The following is a 26014-nucleotide window of genomic DNA, read 5'->3' as shown; positions in this document are numbered from 1 at the left end:
ACTTTGGTGGCGAGAACAGGAGGCAGATTATTATCTGAATGGTGTCAGATTAGGAAAAGGGAGGTGCAACGAGACCTGGGTGTGCTTGTACATCAGTCACTGAAAGTAAGCATACAGGTACAGCAGGCAGTGAAGAGAGTCAATGGCATGTTGGCCTTCATTGCGAGAGGATTTGAGTTTAGGAGCGAGGAGGTCCTATTGCAGTTGTACATGGCCCCGGTGAGACCGCACCTGGAGTATGGTGTGCAATTTTGGTCGCCAAATTTGAGGAAAGACATTATTGCTATTGAGGGAGTGCAACACAGGTTCACCAGGTTAATTCCCGGGATGGCGGGACTGACGTATGATAAAAGAATGGGTCGACTGGGCTTGTATTCACTGGAATTTAGAAGGATGGGAGGGAATCTTATAGAAACATATTAAATTCTTAGATGATTGGACAGGGTAGATGCAGGAAAAATATTCCCGATGTTGGGGGAGTCTAGAACCAGGGGTCACAGTTTAAGAATAAGGGGTAGGCCATTTAGGACTGAGATGAGGAATTTTGTTTTCACCCAGAGAGTTGTGAATCTGTGGAATTCTCTGCCACAGGAGGTCAATTCACTGGATGTTTTCAAGAGTCAGTTAGATTTAGCTCTTTGGGCTAAGGGAATCAAGGGATACTGATTTTGGATGATCAGCCATGATCATATTGAATGGCGGTGCTGGCTTGAAGGGCCGAATGGCCTACTCCTGCACCTATTTTCTATGTTTCTATGTAAGGCCATAAGTAATAGGAGCAAAATTATGCTATTCGGTCCATCAAGTCTACGCTGCCATTCAATCATGGCTGATCTATCTCTCACTCCTAACCCCAGTCTCCTGCCTTCTCCTCACAACACCTGACACCCCTACTAATCAAGAATCTTTTTATCTCTGCTTTAAATATATCCATTGACTTGGCCTCCACACCCTCTGACTAAAGAAATTCCTTTCATCTTCCTAAAGGAACGTCTTTTAATTCTGAGGCTATGACCTGTGGTCCTAGACTCTCCCACTAGTGGAAACATCCTCTCCACAACCACTCTTTTCAAGCCTTTCACTATTCTGCATGTTTCAATGAGGTCCCCCCTCATTCTTCTAAACCTCAGAGAGTACACGCCCAGTGCCATCAAACGCTCATCATAAGTTAACCCACTCATTCCTGGGATCATTCTTGTAAACCTCCTCTGGACCCTCTCCTGGGCCAACCCATCCTTCCTCAGATGTGGTGCCCAAAATTGCTCACAATACTCCAAATGTGGCCTGACCAACGCCTTATAGAGCCTCAACATTACATCCCTGCTTTTGTATTCTAGCCCTCTTGAAATCAATGCTAGCATTGCACTTGCCTTCTTTACTACCGATTCAACTTGCAGATTAACCCTTTGGGAATCCTGCACCAGCACTCCCATGTCCCTTTCCACCTCCGATTTCTGGGTTCACGCGCCATTTAGAAAATAGTCTACGCCTTTATTCCTACTACCAAAATCCACACTTTCGATCTGCCAATTCTCTGCCCACTCTCCCAGCCTGTCCAAGTCCTTCTGCAGAGTCCCTGCTTTCTCTACACTACCTGCTCTTCCAACTATTTTTGTATCATCCGCAAACTTGGCCACAAAGCCTTCAAACCCCTCGTCCAAATCATTAATATACAACGTGAAGAGTAGCGGCCCCAGCACCGACCCTTGCAGAACTCCACTAGTCACTGGCAGCCGACCAAAAAAAGCCCCCCTTATTGCCACGCTTTGCCTTCTGCCATCCAGCCAACCTGCTATCCATGCTAGTATCTGCCCTTTGATACCCTGGTCCTCCCCGACAGAGCCTTGACGTTGGCTGCACCGAGCTGCAGTGCGTCCCTCTAGCCTGTCCAACCCCTTAAGAATTTTGTAAGTTTCTATAAGATCCCCCCTTAATCTTCCTACTCTATAAAGCGCATTATTCAGAATAGCAGGTTGCATAAGGTAGATAATAACACAATTAAATTAAAAACAGTAACAATTAATTGCACATTTATTCAAAATCGAATTACAACTTTTTAGTTTAATTCATTTAACAAAATTGATGAATTTGATCCAGTGTTACCAGTTTTTCAGAGTCTGATAGTCATTTTGCAAGATTCTTAGATACCACATTTAGTAACTACTTTGCATGGGTTAGACGATGCATGTGTTAGATGAAGTGATACCAGTTTCCCAACTTTGAAATGTTTCAAGAAATATGAATTCGGTAAACAGTGCGTGCTTTTATAGAAAAGGTCAGTGGAGCACACAGTACAACAACTGCCTCATAAGCATGTTAGGTCCATATTGACACACCTCTTACCCAATGCTAGGCTATGTCCCACTACCACCTCTTTTCCATCTTTCACCCCCCCTAATACAATCAGATTGAAGAAGGGACCCGACCAAAAACGTCCTGCGTCCATTGCCAGCATAGATGCTGCCTGATCCTCCGAGTTCACTTTACTGAACTGTATGTAGGTAAAAAATGTGAAAATAAAGAACCGTTCACCGTTGAGTTCACCCAGCACTTTATGCATTCGGATGGAGAGTGACACGGCTAATTCAGAGCCTCGGGTCCTGAACTTGAATAAAGGAGACTTTGAAGGTATGAGATGGGAAGGTAACAAGTACCTGTAGAATGGATAAAGGAGAGCCAGTGGATGTGGTGTATCTGGACTTTCAAAAAGCCTTTGACAAGGTCCCACACAAGAGATTAGTGTGCAAAATTAAAGCACATGGTATTGGGAATATGGTATTAGAGCTGGTTGGAAGACAGGAAGCAAAGAGTAGGAATTAACGGGTCCTTTTCAGAATGGCAGGTAATGACTAGTGGGGTGCCGCAAGGCTCGGTGCTGGGACTCCAGTTGTTTACAATATATATTAACGATTTAGACGAGGGATTGAAATATGACATCTCCAAGTTTGCGGATGACACAAAGCTGGGTGGCAGTGTGAGCTGCGATGAGGATGCTATGAGGCTGCAGGGTGACTTGGATAGGTTGGGTAGTGGGCAGATGCAGTATAATGGGGATAAATGTGATGTTATTCACTTTGGTGGCAAGAACAGGAAGGCAGATTATTATCTGAATGGTGTCAGATTAGAAGTGGAGGACAACTGCCTCGTAAACACGTTAGGTGCACATTGACACACCTCTTACCCAATGCTGAGCTATGTCCCACACCCACCTCTTACCATCTTTCACCCCCTAATACAATGAGACGGAAGAAGGGTCCCGACCAAAAACGTCCTGTCCATTGCCAGTATAGATGATGCCTGATTCTCCAAAAGAACCATTAACCTTTGAGTTCATCCAGCACTTTATGTATGACTCAAGAGCACCGTCATCTGCACTTCCTTGTGTCTGCACTTGAAGTTGAGAGTGGGGAAGTTGCTGAAAACTAACCCGGCATGGTTGGAGGAAGCAGCAATGCTACATAATATATGTCACTTCAAGTCAAGTCACTTTTATTTCTATAGCACATTTAAAAAACAACTCTCGTTGGCCAAAGTGCTTTACATTGGTGGAGGTACTAACGTTATACAACATTGGTTCATAGATTAAATATAAACATCACTACATACATATAGCCCTCACTCAGAGGACGTCATGAAAGGCTTGGGAGTAGAGATGAGTTTTAAGTCTCGACTTAAAGGAGTCGATGGAGGGGGCAGATCTGATGGGAAGGGGGATGCTGTTCCACAGTCTAAGAGCTGCAACCGCAAAGGCGCGGTCGCCCCTGAGCTTATGCCTAGATCGCGGGATGTTCAGTAACCCCAAGTTGGCCGATCTGAGGGACCTGGAGGTGGTGTGGTGGGTAAGCAGACGTTTGATGTAGGTGGGGGCAAGTCCATTAAGGGCTTTGTAGACATAAAGGAGGATCTTGAAATTTATTCGGAACCGCACAGGGAGCCAGTGGAGAGAGGCTAGGATCGGGGTGATGTGGTCCCTTTTTCGGGTGCCCGTCAGGTGTCTCGCTGCGGCGTTTTGGACCAGTTGCAGGCGGGACAGGGAAGATTGGCTGATGCCAGTGTAGAGTGAGTTGCAGTAATCTAGGCGGGAGGAGATAAATGTGTGGATGATCTTTTCGAGGTCATCAAACTGGAGGAATGGTTTTATTTTAGCGATCGTCCGAAGCTGAAAGAAGCTAGCTTTTACCACGTCATTGACTTGTTTGTCAAATTTCAATGCTGTCAAATATCACGCCAAGGTTTTTGACATGAGGTTTGAGTAATGGGGTAAGGCTTCCAAGGCTGCCTGCTATCGTTTTGATTGAGTCCGAGGGGTTGGCTGACCACGTCATCGCTGCTACGTGGAGAGAGAGAGCTGCCGGAGTCGGATCCGGAGATGGAGCCTCGCCATCAACGGTCTCACCGGGCGTGGAGCCTGCTGGCTGGCAGGCTGGCGGAGGAGATGGCGGCGGCTGTCGGTAGTAGGAGGAAAAAGTAGGCTGGGAATAGAGAAGGGTTGTGTAGATGCTGGTTTACACTGAAGCAAGACACAAAATGCAGAGAAAAGGAATCTAGGCGGATGTTTCAGGTTTAATATCCATGCTTATGAATATTAAAAGAAAATATGAACAATATATTTCAATTTAAGAAAAGATAATCTGTTATTAAACTTCATAGAGAAGTCTCCTCAGAGACTGTCAAAAATTGCCATTGCCGACTATATTTCAAGTCGTCATAGCGGGGTATTGGGAAAAGTTTTCAATAAGCAATAATCGCGCCTCGGATAAACCTCATCGGCTACGATACTGCCACTGCGCAAAGCTAATGATTCTTAGCAGAGAACCCTGGTCCAGCAGACGTACATACATCTCAGTCACAGCGAATAGATTACTCCTTACGGTACAGTAGTGTAACATAGTCTATAATACAGTTTATCAATATATTTCACACTACTACTTAGAAATCTGTATTCTGAACCTTTAAACTCACAAATAAATATAAAGAGGAGGATTATGGGATCTACGTATGCTAATAGTGTACGTTGCGTAGAGGAACCGAACATGACGTAATACGCAGGGCTTGTGCGTTTGTTTGAAGTTAGTTTAAAGCTATAGATCTTTGGCTGGGAGTGTGGCGGCAAAAGTATATGCATTGTCTGCGGTGCATGCTGGGAATGCGGGGCAAGAGCATGCGCAGATTGGGAGTGTTGGGCATTGTCTGCAGTGCATGCTGGGAGTGCGGGGCATGGGAGTGTGGGGGAGTCTTGGGGCCGCGGTGCTCGCTGGAGTGTGGGGCTAGATCATGCGCAGACTGGGTTTGCGGGTCACGGGGCGCGGTGATTGATGGGAGTGCGGGGCAAGGGTTAATGCGCAGTATGTGTGAGTGCCGGGCAGGGGCATGCGCAGTGGGGGTTGCGCGGTCAGCCAGCCGCCGTCTCCAAGGGCATTGTGTCCAATCACATAATGCGCTGGTCACTCGGTGGCCAATCGGACACAGTCTCCTAGGGTGCACAAAAAAGCTGGAGAAACTCAGCGGGTGCAGCAGCAACTATGGAGCTGCTGCACCCGCTGAGTTTCTCCAGCTTTATTGTGGCTCCATAGATGCTGCTGCACCCGCTGAGTTTCTCCAGCTTTTTTGTGTACCTTCAATTTTCCAGCATCTGCAGTTCCTTCTTAAACACAGTCTCCTAGGGGCCTTTTGATCAATCATCGACCTGCTTCCCGCACCGAAGCAGACGATGGCTGCAGCCAACACACAGAGAGAGAGAGAGATGCAAGAAAACAGCTATGACATATAATATACAATAAACCAAAGATACTATATTATAAATACACAATAAAATGTTATGCATTTTGTACTCTTACATGGGTATGACCGCACATAAAAAAATCCCCCCCCCCTCCCCCCACCCCTTCCTTCCCAACCTCAGCCTCACGGACCTTAAAACCCATTTCCATCATTGCACTTACCCAATGCTGAGCGATGTCCCACACCCACCTCTTACCATCTTTCACCCCCTAATACAATGAGACTGAAGAAGGGTCCCAACCAAAAATGTCCTGTGTCCATAATGCTGCCTGATTCTCCAAAAGAACCATTAACCTTTGAGTTCATCCAGCACTTTATGTATGGCTCAAGAGCACCGTCATCTGCACTTCCTTGTGTCTGCACTTGAAGTTGAGAGTGGGGAAGTTGCTGAAAACGAACTTGGCATGGTTGGAGGAAGCAGCAATGCTACCTAATATATAGTAGGAGGAAAACATAGGCGGGGAATAGAGAAGGGTTGTGTGGGAAGCAACTGTAGATGCTGATTTACACCGAAGCAAGACACCAAAGATCTTATAGCGGAGCAAGATGGCCTACTCCTACGCAAAAACACGTAGTACGGTTATGGGCAGATTCATGGGTGATTATAGGACCCATTTTAGCAACCAGCCTCCGCCATCTTGTTCCGCCATCTTGCTTCCGGCCAAAGATCGGATCTTTGCTTCCGCCTCCGGTCTCGTATCTTCACTTTGGTCTTTGACTTTGACCATGCCGTCCACATCTACCAGTGTTGCCTACTGTTCTGTCGTAAATTGTTCCATTCGCCAATGTAGGCGACCCGACTTGTCTTTCTTCAGGTTCCCCGTCAAGGAGGAAAGGTAAGAAAAGACAAATAAATCACAATAAAAGCGAAAAGATGCCTATGTTCCTTCCACAGCGTGCGGGGAGCCTGGCCCGGATCAGCACGGCCAAGACACCAGAGTGAAGTTGCGGGGAGGTTTACAATGTTTATTATTTAGTTAGTTAATGTCCCTTGTCTATTCTGAAATAAAGTTCATCATTGGATATAAAAATCAGAAGAAATATAATTGTGTGTGTTATATTATTATATACATCTATATCACATTCATGTATGTGTGTTCTTTCCAGCACAATCTAGTCAGTTGTATGCTCATGGAATAAAACCATCCTTAAGTTATACATCTTTTGTAAATCTTGCTCAAAACAAATTTAATTTTCTGAAATTCTTCAATTAGATAACCCCACCATTAAAGGCAGATCTCATTCCACTCTCTGGCTATTGGGAAGACCAGACCCCTTTTTATTTATGGAGAAACAACTCCATAGAAAATAGAAAATAAGCACAAAAACATTAAGTAACATTCCAGGGCTAGAGCAACTGGAATCTTCATATTGCTATTATTTTCCCAAATACTGCAATTGTGAACAGTGTGATTACATTAGTGTGATTAGATGAATGAATTACAGAGTGCAAGTGTAATACAAAATCAACTCAAACACAGCATATGAGCCATTTAAAAAGAAATGATTTAAAAAACATTAAAAAAGAAAATTACCAATCAAAATTTATAAACATTTTATTATTTAACAAGAATTAACAGAATTATGAACTAACAGAATTATGAATCTAACCCTATATCACGCACAAAAACTGTTCCCCCACAACGTTGATTACCCTGCGAGTCGGGTCGGGTAGGTTCCGGTTACGACAAAATCAACTCAACCACAGCTTATGAGCCATTTAAAAAGAAATGATTTAAAAAACATTAAAAAAGAAAATTACCAGAGTCAAGTTTTATTCTTGACAAGAATTAACAGAATTATGAATCTAACACTATATCACACATACAAACTGTTCCCCCGCAACGTTGATTACATTGCGAGTCGGGTCGGTTCCGGTTACTAAAATGGGCGGAAAGATTGCCCAGGATCCGCTCCGTTGCGTACTACACGTCAGCCCATTGCATTTCGCAGGAGTGGCCTATCTTTCTCCACTATAAGATCTTTGCAAGACACAAAATGCAGAGAAAAGGAATGGGCGATGTTTCCGGTTTAATATCCATGCTTATGAATATTAAAAGAAAATATGAACAATATATTTCAATTTAAGAAAAGATAATCTGTTATTAAATTTCATAGAGAAGTCTCCGCAGAGACTGTCAAAAATTGCCATTGCCGACTATATTTCAAGTCGTCATAGCGGGGTATTGGGAAAAGTTTTCAATAAGCAATAATCGCGCCTCGGATAAACCTCATCGGCTACGATACTGCCACTGCGCAAAGCTAATGATTCTTAGCAGAGAATCCTGGTCTAGCAGACGTACATACATCTCAGTCACAGCGAATAGATTACTCCAGTAGTGTAACATAGTCTAGAATACAATTTATCAATATATTTCACACTACTACTTAGAAATTTGTATTCTGAACCTTTAAACTCACAAATAAATATAAAGAGGAGGATTATGGGATCTACGTATGCTAATAGTGTACGTTGCGTAGAGGAACCGAACATGACGTAATACGCAGGGCTTGTGCGTTTGTTTGAAGTTAGTTTAAAGCTATAGGATCTTTGGCTGGGAGTGTGGGGCAAGATCCTGCGCATTGTATGCTGGGAATGCGGGGCAAGAGCATGCGCAGATTGGGAGTGTTGCGCATTGTCTGCGGTGCATGCTGGGAGTGCGGGGCATGGGTGTGTGGGGGGGGCCACGGTGCTCGCTGGAGTGTGGGGCTAGATCATGCGCAGACTGGGTTTGCGGGTCACGGGGCGCGGTGATTGATGGGAGTGCGGGGCATGGGGCCGCGATGCGTGATGGGAGTGCGGGGCAAGGGTTCGTGCGCAGTATGTGTGAGTGCCGGGCAGGGGCATGCGCAGTGTGAGTGTGTGAGTGAGTGCCGGGCAGGGGCATGCGCAGTGTGAGTGTGTGAGTGAGTGCCGGGCAGGGGCATGCGCAGTGTGAGTGTGTGAGTGAGTGCCGGGCAGGGGGCATGCGCAGTGGGGGTTGGCTGACCGCGTCATCGCTGCTACGTGGAGAGAGAGAGCTGCCGGAGACGGATCCGGAGACAGAGCTTCGCCATCAACGGTCTCACCGGGCGTGGAGCCTGCCTGCCGGCTGGCTGGCGGACGGGGGAGACGGCGGCGGCTGTCGGTGGATCCGCCGCGGGGCCTCTGCTTTGGCCTCCGTGCCGGATCCGCCTCACGCCATGAGCTGGTTCAACACGTCGCATCTGTCGAGCTTCGCCAAGCAGGCGCTGTCGCAAGCGCAGAAGTCCATCGACAGGGTGCTGGACATCCAGGAGGATGAGGGCGGGCCGTGGGTGGCCGGTGTTGGTGGTGGCGGCCCCGGCCCCGGGTACCAGCAAGGTACGGAGCTCCACCCCCCCCCCCCTCTCCCGTCCACCAAGTCTGTCCCGCTGAGTTACTCCACAGCTTGTTGTGTCTACCAGCAAGTCCGGTTGATCCCTTCAACCTACAGCTCACCTGCCTGCAGCTCAAGGATCTGTGTACAATTCTGGCCGTCACTTTCGTTCGTGAAGGCTTTGGAGCGGATGCATTAAAAACGTGAAGGTTTTGGGGAGAATACAGAAGAGGTGTGAAGTCTTTCGAAAGGATACAAGAGATGTGTGAAGGCTTTGGAGAGAATATAGGACAGGTGTGAAGGGTCTGGAGATGTAGGGGAAATGGTGAGGCTTTGGAGAGGATACAGTAAGGATGCGAAGGCTTTGGAGAGGATACAGTAAGGATGTCAAGGCTTTGGAGTGAATATGAGAGGTGTGGAGGCTTTGAAGAGGGTACAGTACAGACGTGAAGGCTTTGGGAGGATACAGGAGAGATGTGGATGCGGGAGACATTTATCAGAATGACAAGAGACTACAGATGCTGGAAACTTGATCAAAAAGCAAACTACTGGAGTAACTCGGTGAGTCAGGCAAATTGGCAGCGTTTTGGGTTGGGACCCTGCTTCAGATTCAGGATGTGTGTGATGTTTCCCGGGGTTAGATGGGAAGGGACTGGATACGGGTAGACATGATCGAGTTGAGCTGTGAGGAGATGTGTTTGGAGGGGCAGGTGGAAACATTGGCCTATTAGGGCATTCATGCTTGTGGATTTCGGCTAGGAGATAGAAATTGGCAGTGTGGGGTAGGGAGATCTATCAGGTTGGCAGCTGTGAAGGGGAGATTGCCAGAAGTAATGAGATCAGTAGTTTGGGAAATGTCACTGATGTTCGTTAGTAGGGTCGTGGTCAAGGAGTGGGTATGAGGAGGACCCAAGACCAAATGCTTGAATAAAGGTTTTGATCTGAAACATCATCTGTTCATTTCTCCCCACAATTGTTGTCTGGGCCGCTGAGTTCTTCCAGCAGTTTGCTTTAAAAAAAATCAGAATGATTCCTAAGATGTGCCTTGTGGACAGACTGGATAGGTCAGGGTTGCCACAAAAGGTAGTTGAGGCCAGTTAATTGGCTATATTTAAGAGGGAGTTAGATGTGGCCCTTGTGGCTAAAGGGATCGGGGTATGGAGAGAAGGCAGGGATGGGATACTGAGTTGGATGATCAGCCATGATCATATTGAATGGCGGTGCAGGCTCGAAGGGCCGAATGGCCTACTCCTGCACCTATTTTCTATGTTTCTATTTCCCCTTTAATAGATAAGGTCCGTGGGAGGTACTTTTAGTTACGAAGTAATTAGATAGAGTAGATTGAGAGAAATACTTCCCTGTTACAGAGGAAATTACGGATGCAAAATGACAGCATTCTGAGCAGGAAGAAAAATGTATTTGTTTACATTATTAGTCATTAGTGCCTACAGTGTAGTTCTGGAAGCGGGAGTGCAGGCATATTCAACTGCATTATTCTTAAGGCAGTTAAATGAGTGATAAGAGTGAATTTTCAAGCGTGTTTTAACAGGCAAACAAAGGATTATTCCGTGATTCTGTAATATTTATCCCTGCCATCTTTCTTCCATCTCTCAAAACCTTCACGATATTCAGTGAGTCAATCATTGGCTGAAATCACGCATGCTCAAATATTCTCAACACTTTTTTAGGTGGAGTACATTTTGGAGCTGCTTAAAATTAAAGCCTGCCAAAATACCTGCAAATTGGTGTCAACAAAATTATGACTGAAGAATCCGCCCTGAAATGTCACCTATCCATGTTCTCCAAAGATGCTGCCTGACCTGCTGAGTTACTCCATCATTTGGTGTCTTTTTTTTCCCTGTAAACCAGCAACTGTAGTTCCTTGTTTAACTCAAACTCTGTTTGTTTCCCTATATTTATCTTCAAAATTGTTGCTATGTCATGCTTTAAAAAAAAAAAATCCTTGTTTAATATTTACTAATGACATGCAAGATCATTTTATTAATTGAGTCAATGCCTGCCAGCTCTCTGAGCAAATCTATTATGACAGTTCCCCATCTTATTTCCCTGTAACCAATTCTCTCTCATGCGCAACAACTTCTCAGATTCCTACACTAGGGATAATTTACAGTAAGCAACCAGCACATCTTTGGGCTGTTAGAGCAAACTACAACACCCGGGGATAATTCCTGTTGTCACAGCAAGAATCTGCAGACTACACCCAGCATTCGAGATCAGGATTGAATCTTGGTTGCGGGAGCATTTTCTACTGTGCCATGTTCTAACTACAGGATTGCTCACCTTTTATGAATTGCTTACAAGTCATCAAGTGACACCAATGCCATACCCAGTATTAGCTTCAACATGCCTGTAATTCTAGAGAATCAAGTCAAGAATGTTTTATTGTCATTGTATTTCCCAAAATGGAACAATGAAATTTTAGCTTGAGCAGCATAACAGATATGTACATTATTAAAAAGGAACTGCGAATGCTGATTTATACCAAAGATGGACACAAAATGCTGGAGTTCGCGGGTCAGACAGCATTGCTGGAGAAAATGGATAGGTGATGTTTTGGGCCTGGAAAAGGTTACCTCCTTTCTATCCAGAGATGCTGCCTGACCTGCTGAGTTACTCCAACATTTCGTATGTATCTTTGATGTAAACATTGTAAACACCATAATAAACAACAACAAATATTCTCCCCATCTACACGCTTTTACACCCTTAAACAACTAATCATTTTGGCTGTGCTGAGAGCATACAATCATTTTAGTTAAGCTGCTACATTTTTTCCACATATGTAATGCTTCACCATGAATTGCAATCGACATCTGAAACTTTGATTATTTCTGCCACCAGATGGCATCTGCTGACAGCCAAAATGAAAATTAAAAAAAAATGCAGATGCTGGAAATTTGAAAAAAATAAACAGAAAATGCTGGAAGGACTCAGCAGGTCAGGCAGCATCTGTAGAAGGTGAAGCGGTTCGAGTCTCCGACCCTGCATCTGAATTGGGAAAGAGAAAACCGTGTAATGTATGTTGTTTATCTTGTGTCTAGGTTTAGGTTTATTGTTGTCATATGTACCAAACGGAGTAAAATAGGTTAGTCTTCTGTGGCAGAGAATGATGTGGAGAGCAAAGGGTATATCTTTGATGGATATGGCAATGCTTAACGTGGCAATTATTTTGCAAATTATTTCCTTGACTGGACATTGTGTTACAACATAGAACAAGACCAGGCCTTTGGCCCATTGTGTATGTGCCGAACATGATGCCAAGATCATCTACCTGTACATAATTCAAATCCCTGCATATTCACATGCCTTCCAAAATGCCTCACAAATGCCACCATCATATTTGCCTTGGCCACCAGCCTGCTGGGATAGTGGGTGCAGGGGGTGTTCCTGTGGTGAGGGGGCTGACCAACACCAAGAGGCATCCATCCAGTGTATTACTCTTATGGAAATGCTGTTTGTCCGGATTACATCCTGCATATTTACATGTTGAGATGCAAGTAAACAATACCAAAAAAAAGCAGGTATAAACTTACCGATTCCCTATATGGTTAAGAAAGAACTGCAGATGCTGGAAAAATCAAAGTTAGACAAAAATGCTGGAGAAACTCAGCGTGTGAGGCAGCATCAATGGAGCGAAGGAATAGGTGATGTTTTTTGGATCGAGACCCTTCTCCTGAATGTTTTTTGATTTTTTTTATCTACTATGAAAAAACCCCATCATCCACCGAAAGCAAACCGGTGGAAATAAATGCCTGCAAACTTGCTGAATGTTCTTTTTGTGTTTCCTTAAGCATTGCCAATATATATGGTCCCCAGTGAGAGCAAACTTTAAATCCTGAAAATAAACTCTTTGTGCTCATCCACAAAACCTCATTTGTAGCACAGGGGGAAATGAAGTAGTTCCATCATGGTTGTATAATATTAAGGCTAATTCTTATTCTGGATGCCTGCCCTTCTGTGTTCAGATACATCAAGTGACCAGCAGTTTTATTAAAAGGAGATGGCTTCTGCTTCCACCCATCCAAATCAATTGGCTGAAAGTAATTCTCATCTCCTGCTGCTCTAACATGCTCCTTGTTAAACCCTTCTATCAAATGAAGCAAGTCCTGCAAATCCACACTTTTGAGACAATTTATTATTTGATACATCTGGATTAAATCCAGTTATTAAAAACATTCCCTGTACACTCTCCAGTAGCTTCAAACACTGCTGTAATGTGGTGGTTGCAATTGTATGTAGAACTGCAGGACAATGGCACAGCTGGCAGAGCTGCTGCCGCACAGTACCAGAGACCCAGCATCGATCCAGACTTCGGATACTGTCTGCGTAATGTTTGCATCTTTTCCCTGTGACTGCGTGGGTTTCCTCCCACATCCCAAAAACGTGCAGGTTGGTAGATCAATTGGCTTTGTAAATTACCCTGAATATGTAGGATACGAAACTGGGATAACATAAAGCTAGTATGAATGGGTGATCGATGGTCGGCATGGCCTTGGTGGGCAGAAGGGCCTGTATCCACCCTGTATCTCTTAATTTTTTTAATTGAGGTCTAACTAATCTTGTGTATATTTCTGACATGACCTCCAGGCTTTTCTGTACCTTGGCACAATAACGATGTTTCCTGTTGCTTTAACCAACTTGCGCTGCCTTTGGTTATTCTCGTGACCATCTGTTTTATAATTCTTGGTATCCCACTGTTCACTGTGTATCCCCAACCCCCTCCCTGTCTTGTGTCTGCATCTCCACTCACCATCAAATGCACGCTCAACATCTTTCAGGAATTAATTCTATTGGTGCCTTTGATACCGAGCTGAAGTCTGAGTTTTCTTTAACACTTACGATACGATACAATACAATTTATTTGTCATTTGATCAATTTTTGCATCAAATGTAAATGTCACCTACATGTAAATCTAAATCCATAATTTATTTCACACAAAAAAACATGTTGAGCATTTGTTCCTGCCATCCAGCTACTTTTGGCTTGAACTTGCCATTTTCCCTTGGAACATGTTCAGTTTTCTGACCACTCTTCCATATTTATGTTGGCAATGTTGAATACAGCGAGCAGATGACATTGCAGAAGGAAAATGCAATTTAGTTTTCTTAATAGTAGTAAATAATACTGTCAAAATGAATATGATTGTGGAAGCCATTCTAATAACACAATTTATGGCAACACACTAGAGAGCACTGTTAACTTACAGAATATAAGCAATTTATCTTTTAGGAACATATAGTCACGCAGCATAGAAACAGGTCCTTCAGCCCAAATTGTCCATTCTAACCAAGATGCCCCATCTACACAAGTCCACCTGGTTGCGTTTGGCCCTCTAAACCTGCCCTATCCATGTATCCGTTCAAATGTCTTTTAAATGTTACCTGCCTCAACTACCCATTCTGGCAGCTTGTTCCATATTGCCACCCATTCTGTGTGAACATGGAACGGTAGAGCACAAGAACAGACCCCTCAGCCCACGATTACTGTGCCTAACATGATGCTCACTCATTGGCCGGCGGTTCATTCTAAAGCAAGATAATGATCCCAAACATACTGCTAAAGCAACAAAGGAGTTATGGAGGTCTTCCTTGGCCTGCCAGTCCCATTTGGCCTGCCCGCCATGTCATTAAACCTCCTTCTTTCATCTCCGCAACATCGCCAAACTCAGACCCTCTCTCACACCTCCCGCTGCTGAAAGACTCATCCATGCCTTCATCTCCTCCCGACTGGACTATTGCAACTCACTTCTCCTTGGCATCAGCTCCACCTACATTAACCGACTCCAACTGGTCCAGAACGCAGCCGCCCGACTCATCACCCACACCAAATCCTGGCATCACATCACTCCAGTCCTCAAACAACTTCACTGGCTTCCCATCTCCCACCGGATCACCTACAAAATCCTGATCCTCACCTACAAAGCCCTCCACCATCTGGCCCCCCCATATCTCACTGACCTCCTCTCCCCCTACCAACCCTCACGGTCCCTCAGATCCACATCAGCTGGTCTCCTCTCCATCCACAAGTCCAACCTCCGCAGTTTTGGGGACAGAGCCTTCTCCAGGGCAGCTCCCAGGCTCTGGAACTCCCTCCCCCAACTGATCCGCAATTCCGTGTCCCTCACCATCTTCCAGTCCCGCCTCAAGACCCATCTCTTCACCTCTGCCTATCCTTAGCCCCACGTCACCGTCCCTTTTCATCTGTGCATTAATTGCCTCATATTGTGTTTTGAATTGAATTCTGTCTTTACTTTGTGTACTAGTCATGTCTCTACTATTTATTTCATTCCCCTTACATGTTTTTCCTCTACCTGCTAAATTTTGTAAGGTGTCCTTGAGACTCTTGAAAGGCGCCCATAAATAAAATTTATTATTATTTTGGACGACAGATGGCACAATGGGCTAAGTGTTCGGCTGGCAACCGGAAGGTAGCTGGTTCGAATCCCGCTTGGAGTGCATACTGTCGTTGTGTCCTTGGGCAAGACACTTCACCCACCTTTGCCTGTGTGTGAATGTGTGTGAGTGATTGGTGGTGGTCGGAGGGGCCGTAGGCGCAGATTGGCAGCCACGCTTCCGTCAGTCTGCCCCAGGGCAGCTGTGGCTACAGAAGTAGCTTACCACCACCGAGTGTGACTGAGGAGTGAATGAATAATGCGATGTAAAGCGCCTTGAGTATTAGAAAGGCGCTATATAAATCCCATCCATTATTATTATTATTATTATTATTATTATTTGTGATTAGTAAGCTCACCAGTGCTCTCTTTGTTCTTAATGATGTTCCATCAGGTGATTTTGGTAAGCTTAAGGTTGGCTGATGTCTCTAACAGTTTTATTCCTGTTTCTCAATCTCATAATGGCTTCTTTGACTTTCATTGACACAGTTTTGGTCCTCATGTTGATAAACAGCAATAAAAGTTTCCAAGGGTGATGGAAAGACTGGAAGAAAGACTAGGTGCTGAGAGCTCTCTTATACCTGCATTAAGGAGGCAATTAAACAGACCTGCGCAATTACAAACATGAAGCCATGTGTCCCAAACATTATGGTGCCCTAAAATGGGGGGACTATGTATAAACACAGCTGTAATTTCTACATGATGAAACCAAAATGTATAAAAATGGTCAAGAAGGACCTGCAGATGCTGGAAAATCGAAGGTACACAAAAATGCTGGACAAACTCAGCGGATGCGGCAGCATCTATGGAGCGAAGGAAATAGGCAACGTTTGAAGAACTGAAGAAGGGTTTTGGCCCGAAACGTTGCTTATTTCCTTCGCTCCATAGATGCTGCCGCACCCGCTGAGTATCTCCAGCATTTTTGTCTACATATGTATAAAAATGACCTTTAATAAAATCTGACAATGTGCACTTTAACTACCTGATCTTTTCTATTACAAATCTCAAATTATGGAGTACATGGTATGATGGAAAGGGAAGTGCTTTTGCAGCATTTGTATATTTGTGATATGAAAATAATCTCAATGCTATTTCAGCTCTAGCAGTTCTAACTTTTTATACACTGTTTTAATTTACTTTTGAACAAAATATTATTGCCTTAATTAAACCGACCAACCCTTGACAATAACAAATTAAGAAACCCTTAAGAAGGCAGTCATTTTTCTTGACTTTACTCCAGATTCATTCCACCTGCATTCTTCTACCCACAGAGGATATATAGGTATTTTTAATGTTAACTCTTCTTTGTCTGAAAACCTTTTTCATGTATTAATCACCAGATTTCTCAGATTGCTCCACTTCCCAGCTTCATTGTCATCGTTAAGCCCCTGTTTTGAAGGCTGATTTTTAAACCATTATGCTGTTGTTCATTAGCATTTTCACTTCCAACCACTGTCTTGCTATTGTTCTGTTTCCATCTGTTGCTTTTTAAAAGAAAACCCTTCTCTTCAACTAGCTTTTGCCTTTTTTTTATGGTAACATTCTCTTTCTCTCACAGAGATGTTTGTTGCTTTCCAAGAAGGGTGCTATTACAATTGCTGCAATGGGAAGAAATGTATAATCAATCATGTTATTTAATTTATTTGCACTTTTAGTAATTCCTTAGACTGCAATAGAGATGAGATTTTATTTTTGAAAATATGTTGAAATGGGTTTTCTGATTTTGCATCCTTTTATTTAAATTATAGCTACGTTGTCAGGTAAAAGCTCTTTGATCAACGAAGGATGGGTTTCCACACAATGGGGATCGTCTTCAGAAGACAACCCTGAACTGCAATCTGGGGCTTCACCGAAAGCTATTACCACACCAGTTACACGCACTGTGGTAGACGAATCTGAGACCTTCTTCAACGCCTTTCTTAATTCATCAGATGCTCAAATTATGGAGCAAATTCCAGTTGTCTCTACGCCCCCGAGCAAATCTCAACTGCCCAATGAAGTAGAAGCAACGTTGACTGTTCATTTCACTGAGTCCGTTGAGCTAAATGTGCCAGAAAAGGCAAGTTCCGATGAGGACTGTACAGATTTAGTAGACATTGATTTGGAGGTGACAGATCAGCTAAATGATCACCAGGCGCTTTGTGCAAAGTCTAAAAGTGCAACATCTTCTGAAAGTGAGGGGCTGCAGAGTGACGATCAAGTAAAATTAATTGTGATGGAAAATGAATGTGTGTCGGGGACTGCAGAAGTAACCAAGCCAAACACACTGGTTGCTTCTAGTATTGAAAGGGTGCGTAAGAACTCAGAAAAAACTCCAAGTCCGCCTAACAGCCCTTCAAAATCGGACACTGCTTCAGCGAAGGATTTGCTCTTGGAAGCAAAAGAGCAAAAATCTGAGGACCGGCAAAGTAATACTCCCTCCCCTCCCATTAGTACATTTTCATCAGGAACATCTACTACCAGTGACATTGAGGTACTGGACCACGAGAGTGTCATCAGTGAAAGCTCAGCTAGTTCGAGGCAGGAAGCTGTGGATTCAAAGGCTAACCTGCAATTGATGCAGACATCCTTTCAGCTGTTATCAACATCAGCCTGCACGGAGTACCATCCTCTGGACGAATATCAGAAGCTCACTGAGAGCAGCGGTTCCTCGGATGCTTTTGAGAGAATTGACACGTTCAGCGTGCAGTCATTGGACAGCCGGAGCGTGAGTGAAATTAACTCAGACGATGAAACGTCGGGTCGAGGCTGCAACGTTGCCTCGGGATCTCTTACTCAGTCCGTCAATGGATCGCCAACCGCGGACCCGGTGGAGAATGGGGACGAGAGCACAAACGATGCTCAGAAGGAGAACGTGCTGGATGAAAGTGAAATGGAGGAGAGCGGTCGGAGTGCAACACCAGTGAACAGTGAGCAGCCAGAGATCTGGCCTGTACTTGGTCTAACAATAATTGAGAACCAAGGTGCGGAATGTACAGTAATTAATAGGCTTCCCGAAATAGCTGCTGGAGATGAATGTCAGCCCAGTAGTGAACATGATTTGCAACAGGTAAACTTATTTATAATTCCATAATTTTTCATCTTTAATATTAAAAAAGATTTCTGTGCTGGATTGCCTATATAATTAGTGTGTGGAGCTCCCCTTTAAGATTAGTTTTTGATTTCCTTCTGTAACTTGCAATATTCCCACAAGAGGATTCTGCCTGAGAGCAGATGCAATTTAAAGATGGTGGCCTGGCATTCGCCCAATGCTACACTGGAGTGTCACTTTAGAAATGCACGATAAAATCTTTGGAAAGGGATCAACCAATATCATTTTAAACTCAAGGAAGATCATTATCAATTGAGGTGCAGCTGGCACTTAAAGCATCAATTCCATCCCCTGTTCCATTAGTTGTCCTATTGCATTTAGCCCACATGATATTTAGTTTAGCTTGGAGAAACAGGCCCTTCAGCCCACCGAATTCGCACCAACCAGCGACCCCCGCACACTTACACTATCCTGCACACACTAGGGACAATTTACAATTATACCAAGCCAATTAACCTACAAACCTGTACATCTTTAGAGTGTGGGAGGAAACTGGAGAACCCGGAGAAAACCCACACAGTCACAGGGAGAACGTACAAACTCCATACAGACAGCAGCCATAGTCAGGATCGAACCCGGGTCTCTGACTGTGAGGCAGCAACTGTGCCACTGTGCTTCTCTGGCTGAAATAAATAATAACAATGCAGAATGGTGCTTGAATCATGATTCTCTTTGCTCTGACTGATTACCAGCCCTTGACAATAACGTGTTGTTTCACAATTCCATCCTGCCCCTCGTTAACTCTTGCTTGTTTTTTATTGCTAAAGTTGATTTCAACCTTTTGAGTATTATTCACATTTATCTTTTAATGGTCTTCAGATAACAGATGATATGGCAGACAAGTTGGAAAAGAGAGAAACACAATTGTTGTCTGTTAGCAAAGATAAGGCAGCATTGGAGGAGGCAATTGATAACCTGAAAGAGTAAGTAAGCTTTATTAAAGTGTGCTTGCTTTCGGTGTATACAATAATAGGCTGCTGCAAAGGGTTACAACTTTAAAAAAACATTAATTTATATACCTTAGAAAATATGTGGAATGAACCAGTATCATTTGGCTTAATTGATTTATCTAATATTTTGAAATCTATTTCAAAGAGAACAACAAGCCATTTTTTTCTTTGCACTGTATTAGTTTTAAAATATGCCAGAGTATATCTTCCATTTTAAATAAAATAATGTAAATTTTGATTAACCTAATGTGTTTATGGTGGGATAATTGTATTTTGTTTTAAAAATTAGAATTGTTACTGCTATTAAAATATTTTACTCAGGCTTTAATTCATCATCTGACTTTATTGCAGTAACTGCAGGTAATCCATACTTTTAATTCAATATTTAATCATTTCTTTCAGTTACAATTGAGGACTGGTGAAGTATGTGACTAGTTCTGCTTGTGGTTGATTCATATTTTTCAACTATTTGGGATGATAAAAGATTTGAATGAGCATATTAACACTGATAAGATAGTGATAGGATGGAATAAGGAACCAAATTATATAGTATTATCAGTTTTAGTTCTACATTCTGAATTATCTGAAAATTCTATTCAGCATAACGTAAGAGTAATTGCTGAAGTACAGGTGCACAACCTTTTATCCGAAAGCCTTGGGACCAGACACTTCTCGGATTTCGGAATTTTTCGGATTTCCGAATGGAAGATTTTTAGCGTAGATTAGGTAGGTAGCGCGGGCGGCTTGAAAAGTCTGGAGCGGCTGCCTCCTCCCCGGAGACCGGGGAATCATTGTAAATCATTGCTTAAATGTTAGTCAGTTAGTTTGGAGGGATTTTATGTGGTGGGGGGGGTGAAGGGGGAAACTTTAATTCTTAGTCCCCTACCTGGTCGGAGAGGCGGGGAGCGGGCAATGCCTTACCGGGTCGCCGTGCAGTAAGCTCCGGAGCGCTGTGGCCACCGACTCCCAACATCGCGGAGCTGGGGGCTGCGGGCGTCCGGCCGCGGGCGGCGCCGGTTGGAGCTCCGACCCCAGCAACTCTACCCCTGGCTGCACGGCGCTCCAAATCCAGCGCCGCCTGCGGCCGGACGCCCGCAGCCCCCAGCTCCGCGATGTTGGGAGTCGGCGGCGTCGCAGCGCTGGGATACCAGCGGGGAGCGGGCAATGCCTTACCGGGTCGCCGTGCGGTAAGCTCCGGAGCGCTGTGGACGCCGACACACAACATCGCGGAGCTGGGGCTGCGGCGTCCAGCCGCGGGCCGCGCTGGATTTGGAGCGCCGCGCAGCCAGGGGTAGAGTTGCCGGGGTCGGAGCTATAACCGGCGCCGCCCGCGGCCGTACGCCCGCAGCCCCAGCTCCGCGATGTTGGGAGTCGGCGGCCACAGCGCTCCGGAGCTTACTGCACGGCGACCCGTAAGGCATTGCCCGCTCCCCGCCTCTCCGACCAGGTAGGGGACTAAGAATTAAAGTTTCCCCCTTCACCCCCCCCCCCCCCCCCCCCTCACATAAAAGCCCTCCAAACTAACTGACTAACATTTAAGCAATGATTTACAGATGTTTAAGTGTCTCCCCGGTCTCCGGGGAGGAGGCAGCCGCTACAGTAGTACAGACCTACGTTGACCGTGGGTCGTTTCGGGTCAAGTTTGGCGCCAAACGCGAGCTTTGGTGTGCAGACGACATCCTGGAAAAAATGTCCGGTTTTCGGAGCTTTTCGGTTTCTGGAACTCCGGATAAAAGGTTGTGCACCTGTACCTGTAAATGCAGAGAAATGTTTATTTTTTGTTTGATCCTGGGATTCTGAGTTCAATTTATAGTGATTAAAAGTTGCCTCTGGTCTTTCCATTTGCAAGCAAGGTACATTTCTGTAACGGCTGCCTTTCAATTTTATCTAGAAAGTAAGGGTGACATTTTTGGCCAAAAATTGTTCATTTTTTTTACAATTAACCACAATTTGTGTTTCAAAACTCAATAGAAAAATACCAATTTGTTTTTCAGTTCATGTGGTAATTGATATATTAATAATTTTGAATGATTTCAGTGAATGTTTGTAAAAGCACTAAAGTTCTTTATTTTCTACACGTGAAGCGAGATGATCAGACTAAAGGAAGAAAGCAGCAGTATCTCATCTATCAAGGATGAGTTTACTCAACGCATTGCAGAATCTGAAAAGAAAGCCCAGCTTGCTTGTAAAGAAAGGGATGATGTAAAAAAAGTAAGCAGAGCTGTTGCTGTTGTTTGAATTTTCTTGTGTTAAAATCTAAAAGTTTCAATTGGGGGAAAAAAACTATGTTGGGGAGATTTTGTAATGCAGAAAAAATGTTGTTATCTGGGACGAGTACCTGACGTGCTCCAGACAGAGGGATCTCAGAGGGAAGAGCCAGGTTGAAGGAGAACAGCTGGGCCAATGCCCAAAGATTGCTGAGGGAACATTGGGTGGAAACAATTATAGGTTTAAAGAGGGGCTGAGCGGACACCGAGACCGTGCTGAGAACCTGGACTGTTCAAGCACCTAGGATATATTGGGACAGTACTGAGGGAGGACCTAAGTCATGAGGACCTGAATCCTTGGGGGCTGCCCAGGTTAATACCTGGATGAGTCTCATGGAATGGCCAGGCTGACAGCTGAGTTACACAGACTTTGAGACAGTATGGAGGGAGTATTTGGGACAGTGATGGGGAAGCATTTGACTGATGTCGGGGCATGACTAATGGAGTATCTAGACTAAATGTTGGGACAGTGAGGGTGAACCTGACTGATATCAGGGCATAAATAAGGAAGCACCATGAATGACATTGGGATAGTACCTGGGGTGCACCTAGGCTGACATTTGGGTAATTGCAGTATTTCATTTACACCATTAATGCCACATGCCAAATTACTGGGCTTTTACTTTAAAAGGACACAAAATAGCAGTGTATCAGGCAGCATCTCTGGAGAACATGGGTTGGTGATGTTTTAGGTCGAGATCCTTCATCAGACAGGTCCCTCTCAGTTCTTCCTCCTGTGATTCCTGCTGCTCTCTGGCTCTATGACCATATTTTAACTGGGAAATTTGTTTCTACACATGAGCTTTTATCTAACTTTCCCATTTTTAGATTTTGTAATTTCTTGCAAGTGTGGACTTGCCGGAGTGGCTTTGAGCATGAACAAAGTTACTGAAGAAATAAGTGAATGTATATGGAGTGGAATAAATTATAATATTTGAAAATGTTAATATTTATACATAGAAATTTATAGAGATATTTTAAACTTTAAACTTACTATTTTTCCTCCATGTGATTTGTGAGCTATTAGGAATTAAAGACACTGAAAGCGGAGCTGTCCACCAGATTTACTTCCAATGAAACGGCAGATCTGGTACGAGAGAAGGATGAGCAGATCAGAGGACTGCTGGAGGAGGGTAGGAAAAAAAGAATAAGATATTAAACCATAACTATGTTAAATATTTGTACCATTCAATAGTACAATCAATGAGGATTTGAGTGTTCCCAAATACTCACATTCTACACTTCAGAGAGAGATCTATGCAAAACATGAAAAACTAAATTTAATACTTGTACAAATAAAATAACATATCAATGTCTAACCCACTTTTAACAGTGCGTGGTTTCTTTGCTTACAGACTGGAGGTCAGATAAAAGAACAACATCGCTGAATGGACCCATGTATTTTGAGTATATTTATATACGTATATTTATACACTCAAAATACATGGGTCCATATATATTTACCCATAAAGTAAAAACTATCTGCTTTTGTTCAGGACCAGACCTTTTGGTACAGGGAACTGAATAATCAGACCTCATTTTAAGCTTGTTTTTGGTAGAAAAGTATTTAAACCTTTTACTCTAGTAATCTTTTGGTTGCTGGAAACAAAGATTCCAGACAATTGACACTTCACTTTCAATACATTGGTTTCAGGAGAAAAGCTCTCGAAACAACACTTGCACAATTCAAATACAATAAAGAAACTAAGGACGAAAGAGAAAGAACACGAGGCCCTCATTTCAAAACAGAACAAGAAGGACAAAGAACAAGAGGAAGAAATTAAGGATCTGCAGCAGGTCAGTGAATTAAATTTATTGTGTTCAAGAAAATTAGTTCAAATATTACTCGGATGTGCAATGTGGTTAAACCTGAAATACCACATGTTTTGTTCAGGAGTGTGGGAGCTCAAATCATTCTAAAAACAATATTTTGGTCAGGGCCAGAAAATCTAATTTTCTTTCAAAGTTTATTCAGTTTGTCTGCTGTGACTTGAGGCATTGCAGGAAAATGTGAGCAATTTTAGTCTGACTTTAAACATTCTAAAATTGGGAGATTTGAATTTAATAATAATTATCTATGTGGAGGCTAAAACAGTAATTCACCTCAGGTTTTGTGATTTTCTTTTGTGAAGGTGCTTGATGGTAAAGAAGAAGTGGAAAAACAGCATCGAGAGAATATTAAAAAGCTGCACGCTGTCGTGGAGAGGCAAGAAAAAGAGTTTAGCAAGTTGCAAGTAAACTTGGATGAGCTTCATGAAAACAATCGTAGTCTTCAGTCTGCACTTGATGGCTCATACAAGTAAGCGTACATGATTTATATTTCATGTCCAAAGTCATAGAGTCCAATAGTTCAGAACCAGGGCCTTCTGCCCAACATGTCCATGCTGACCAAGTCATCCTTCTAAGCTAGCTCCATTTGCTTGTGTTTGACCCATATCCCTCTAAACCTTTCATATCCATGTACCTGTCCAAGTGACTTAAGTGTTATGTACCTGCTTGAAGGGCTGAAAGGAAAGCATTACATTTTATTTTTAAAGTTCTGTGAATGGACTGGCTGAGGTAAAGTGAATAGTTACTTATTCCTCCATTTGTGGAAGCTGTTTCCCCTTGACATTTTGCTTCTAGACCTCTCAAGTTGCTGCGTTTCTCATCTAAATAAAGTAGAAACCTACCTAACAGGTCCTTCCTGTGCTCTCAAGTTGTGCAGGTGTTTAGAAACACTTATTCCTCTCTTTTCAAGCAGATAGGTTAAGTTTACTAGGCTATTATTAGCAAGTTTATTCGTTAATTCTGCAGTCCACTGCTTCTAGTTGGGAACTATGTTTGCATGGTGGAACTGATTGGGGGATTTGAGTTGAGGGCGGCACGGTGGCGTAGTGGTAGAGCTACTGCCTTACGGTGCCAGAGACCCTGGTTCGATCCCGACTACGGGTGCTTATCTTTGCGGAGTTTTACGTTCTCCCCATGACCTGCATGGGTTTTCTCCGAGATCTTCAGTTTCCTCCGCACTCCATGAAACGTACAGGTTTGTAGGTTAATTATATTGGTATAAATGTAAATTGTCTCTAGTGTGTTTAGGATAGTGTTAATGTGCGGGGGTCAGTAGGAACTTGGTGGGCTGAAGGGCATGTATCTCTAAACTAAACTAAAAAGGCGTGTGGCGGTGCCCTGTGGGCATCATGTAGAAGATGCATGCAGCCAGCAAATCCATCACCCTCCATCTCATCAGACACCCAAATGCCTGATTGCTTGAATGGGCTGTCCATAAGTCAGGTAATGGGATACTTGGCTGCTTCTTGTAAGTTGTCTCCTAACCTTGACTTTATATTATTTTCAGAGAGCTTGCTGAACTACATAAGGCTAATGCAGCAAAAGACAGTGAAGCCCAGGAGGCAGCTTTGAGTCGCGAGATTAAAGCCAAGGAAGCATTGTCAGTGGCACTGGAGCGAGCACAGGAAGAGGCCAGGCAGCAGCAAGAGGCACTTGCTGATCAAGTTAGTATCATTTTTGATTAGTGCGTGTGTCAAAGGTTATGGGGAGAAGGCAGGAGAATGGGGTTAGGAGGGAGAGATCGGTCAGCCATGATTGAATGGCGGAGTAGACTTGATGGGCCGAATGGGCTAATTCTACTCCTATCACATGATCTTATGATCTATACTTGATTGTGGAATTGTATTCGGATTATTAAATACATTCTCATTCTCTTTTAGACAGAATCAATAATGGTGACTGAAACTTCCACTTTATTGTAAAAAACCTTTTTGGTTCATATCTTACAAGAGAAGGCACCACACATTCTTGCCTAAGATAGACACAAAATGCTGGGGTAACTCAGTGGGTCAAGCAACATCTCTGGAGATAAAGGGTAGGTGACGTTTTGGGTTGAGACCCTTCTTCAGACAGAGAATCATCTTCAGTCGGTCAGTAGAAGGGTCCCGACCTGAAATGTTGCATATCGTTTTTCTCCAGAGATGCTGCCTGACTCACTGAGTTGCTCCAACACTTTATGTCTATCATAAATTAGTACAATTGTTACAGGGCGGTCAAGGTGGCACAGTGGTAGAGTTGCTGCCTTGCAGCGCCGGAAACACGGGCTCGATCCCCACTACGGGTGCTGTCTGTACGGAGTTTGTACGTTCTCCCCACGACCACGTGGGTTTTCTACGAGATCTTC

The 26014-nt window shown here is 43.8% G+C and overlaps 1 protein-coding gene and 2 non-coding genes across 4 annotated transcripts in view; 1 reads left to right on the top strand and 2 right to left on the bottom strand.

The window, feature by feature from the left end:
- Window positions 1-4655: 4655 nt before the first annotated feature.
- On the bottom strand, window positions 4656-4796 carry LOC116983607. The gene has a single exon (XR_004414760.1). It is a non-coding gene; the product is annotated as a U4 spliceosomal RNA (small nuclear RNA).
- A 3108-nt stretch (window positions 4797-7904) lies between these two features.
- LOC116983608 lies at window positions 7905-8045 on the bottom strand. The gene has a single exon (XR_004414761.1). It is a non-coding gene; the product is annotated as a U4 spliceosomal RNA (small nuclear RNA).
- A 694-nt stretch (window positions 8046-8739) lies between these two features.
- The window catches only part of tmf1 (TATA element modulatory factor 1), a 31283-nt gene continuing 14008 nt past the window's right edge, over window positions 8740-26014 (top strand). Inside the window, exons 1-8 of one of the 2 annotated variants that reach the window (XM_033036684.1) lie at window positions 8740-9124; window positions 17281-18581; window positions 19443-19546; window positions 21658-21784; window positions 22868-22973; window positions 23495-23637; window positions 23973-24139; window positions 25178-25334. In XM_033036684.1, the coding sequence (XP_032892575.1) occupies window positions 8749-9124; window positions 17281-18581; window positions 19443-19546; window positions 21658-21784; window positions 22868-22973; window positions 23495-23637; window positions 23973-24139; window positions 25178-25334 (2481 nt within the window). In that variant the 5' untranslated portion in view covers window positions 8740-8748. Of the gene's footprint in view, window positions 9125-11986; window positions 12158-17280; window positions 18582-19442; window positions 19547-21657; window positions 21785-22867; window positions 22974-23494; window positions 23638-23972; window positions 24140-25177; window positions 25335-26014 lie in introns of those variants that run through there. The other variant, XM_033036685.1, reaches the window with a different exon arrangement.

The sequence above is a fragment of the Amblyraja radiata genome, chromosome 18 (assembly GCF_010909765.2).
Source record: "Amblyraja radiata isolate CabotCenter1 chromosome 18, sAmbRad1.1.pri, whole genome shotgun sequence".
In the NCBI taxonomy this organism is placed as follows: Eukaryota; Metazoa; Chordata; class Chondrichthyes; order Rajiformes; family Rajidae; genus Amblyraja; species Amblyraja radiata.
This window is presented reverse-complemented; position numbering and strand designations above follow the sequence as displayed.